The sequence below is a fragment of the Austrofundulus limnaeus genome, unplaced genomic scaffold (genome assembly GCF_001266775.1).
Source record: "Austrofundulus limnaeus strain Quisiro unplaced genomic scaffold, Austrofundulus_limnaeus-1.0 Scaffold619, whole genome shotgun sequence".
In the NCBI taxonomy this organism is placed as follows: Eukaryota; Metazoa; Chordata; class Actinopteri; order Cyprinodontiformes; family Rivulidae; genus Austrofundulus; species Austrofundulus limnaeus.
In genome coordinates, this window is record NW_013953021.1 from 2,685 (window position 1) to 5,686 (window position 3,002).

A 3,002-nucleotide genomic window follows, 5' to 3' on the forward strand; every position below is an offset into this window, starting at 1 on the left:
TGTCCTTAAAACCTAGTGACACCCCTGCATGATAGATACAAGAAATACAAAAACAAGTTGGTTTGGATTATTAAAAAAAACATAAGAAGGAATATTACAGAGATTTATTCGACAAACGTAATGGTGACATGGAGAATAAGGAATAGTGTTTTGAAAAATAATAAAACATCTTCAGGTATTTCAAATTATTTTGTAAAAAATGACAAGGAAATATATGATCAAAATCAAATATTAAATGAATTTAATCAGTACTATGCAAATGTTGGCCCAAGTCTTGCATCGAAAATACCAAAAGTACACAATACTACAAGTCATGCAGTCGTGGGTTGTGTYAGCAGCATCTTTCTTGATGAAACTGATGAGGGAGAAATATGGAGAATTATAAAAGAAATCTTACCGATAAAAGATCAAAGGACTGGATGGACATGGATAAGATGTTGGTGAAGGACATGATTGATTGTGTTACAGAGATTACCATTTACCTATTTATGTAATTTATCATTTTCTACTGGAATATTTACAGACATGAAAATAGCCAAAATAATCTCTCTATCTATAAGAATGGTGACAAACGTAACTTTAAAACAGAGAAAACATAAATCCTTATAAAATAAACTGGAATCTCTTCAGTTCTTTAAAAAATATTGTTCTCTTTAAAATCTGCTTCAGCACACTAACTCTATTTTATTTTCTTATACTTTTAATTGTAAGCATGTTTTTAGCTTTTAACCTTTGTCTTGGTCATTTTAACTTTCCTTCAGATACTTTTAGTTTTTAGCTGGCCTTTTGTTACATTTCCCAGGTTAAAAAATAATATATTAAGTATATTTTAAATAAACTGCAGTTTTCTGAAATACACTTTATCAATTGGATCCACTTGTTAAAGTTAAACTCTTGTTAAAACTATTTTCAAAGTTTAAAATAAAAAAGATGCTTCAAATACGTTGGTTTAAAATATATTTTGGTATACTTTATAAAAATATATTTGGTAAAATATACCTTAAATTTAAACTAAATATTTTATTACAACTATACTTCATGTAATCTTTTTTAAAATACACTTTGTAATTATTTGTAGACGTATATATTTTAATGTACATTTGAAAACAACACATTACAAACATAAATATTCAATACTCTTCTGAACTTATACTTTTGGTGGTGTTTTCAAATAKATTTTGTAGAAATATTTTAAACCTTATTTTTTAAATCATTTAAAAAATAAGGTTTCAAAACTACTTGTAAGTACTTTGTGTAATGCTGTGTAAATATATTTGAATTAAATGCTTTCAGTGGTGTACATGACATTTCATGCTAACAAAGTAGGCCTGTGTGTTATTATGTTACTATTTTTGTTGAAATGTCAATAAATAAATAAATAAATAAATAAACTCATCCTTGTCTGATCAGAGGTTGTGAAAATATAAATTTATTTTTAATATAAAAATCACCATAACAATTCCAATTGAATAATTAAATAAAATTAAATAATTCAGTTCTTCCTTTTGTCCTTTTCCAAATAACAGTTTGTAAGTATTTATTCTCAAACCTTTAAAGGTTTAATGTACCTTTGATGGAGGACTGGCACCCTCCATTCCTCTGATCATCTGTATTCTTCAAGTTTTTTATCATTATTTAACTTAAAACATGCTATTTTGGATCAACTAGTTTTGTACAAAATATATTTTAGTTGTAATTAAATTGTAGAAAATCTCAATTTGTAGTGTAATAAGTGTACTATTACGTGCTAAAGTGCAAAAACTTCAAGTTTATTTTACACAATTTAAGTATACCGTGTTCTAATAACTTTTTTTACTCTACTTGTATACTATTTACTTCAAACTAATGTACTGCAAACATGTTAGTCTACCAGTAAACTGAAGACTGCATTAAATAAAAGGACTGTTTTAATTTTAATGTATTTAATTCAGCCTACAGTACGCTGGTAGCCGTTTGCAGTGGTGTGAAAAGGATACTGATAAGTAGCTAAATATTTTACTTCCTTACTAATTATAATAAACTAAAGTATAACAGAGCATACTGTCATCACAATATTAATATTTCAAAAGTACAATGCTTATGAATTTGAAAGACATTAAAAAAACAGTTTAGGTGTAATTCCTTTACAAAAATAGTTGTTCCAAAATGGCATGCTTTAAGTTAAATAATTAACAAACTTGAAGTATACTGATGATTAGCCTAGCTTCAAGTATGCTAAGATTTAGTGTATTTAGCATATTTATTGTTTACCTTTTGATAATTTAGTTTTTAGCTAACCTCTTGTTACTGTAAATAAAGGTAAATATTTAAAAAATATATAAAAGTTACAAAATCATCAAAGCACCCATTCCTGAATGACCTGAATGTTTTAATGGTTAAATTACTACAAAGTATGCAGACGTAGTTAGACTGTAAAAACAACTGTGTGGGGAGAAAACATGTAAACACAAATATTGAGTCTTAATTCAGACAATAAAAAATACAAGTTATGGCTTTAGTTTTTTATCATTTGCTAAACACAACTACTTTTTTCATTTCCACAAACTTTATTATTTTGTAGAGGACTCACCGCAGCCCACCACCAGGCATCAGGTATGCTGCTGAAGGGGGTCCCAGGCTGGTCCACCTCCACAGAGTGCATCAGGGCAGAGAAGGTGAAGATGCCCATTGCGATGAACAGGAACAGACAGCACACCTGCAGTTTGAAAGACAGCACACCACAAGGCTGATGTACTTTTACTGTCAAGGTAAATGTACCTACATTTTTAATTTCCTTCTGTGAGATCATCTCAGAATTTACTGTCATCAGCTGTTTAATCAGAAAACAAGCTGTGTGAGTTCAAAAGGCTGTGGTTGTTGACTTTAAAGTTCGTTAAAGACACACACTGTCACCGTTAAAGACACACACTGTCACCGTTAAAGACACACACTGTCACCGTTAAAGACACACACTGTCACCGTTAAAGACACACACTGTCACCGTTAAAGACACACACTGTCAC

At 29.5% G+C, this 3,002-nt stretch overlaps 1 protein-coding gene across 1 annotated transcript in view; it reads right to left on the reverse strand.

Moving 5' to 3' along the window:
- Positions 1-2,695, reverse strand: part of LOC106531316 (potassium voltage-gated channel subfamily V member 2) — a gene marked incomplete at its 5' end in the record, with an annotated part of 5,373 nt that extends 2,678 nt beyond the window's left edge. The window contains 1 exon segment of the mRNA XM_014027148.1: positions 2,570-2,695. Within this exon segment, the coding sequence (XP_013882602.1) occupies positions 2,570-2,695 (126 nt within the window).
- Between the last annotated feature and the right edge of the window lie 307 nt (positions 2,696-3,002).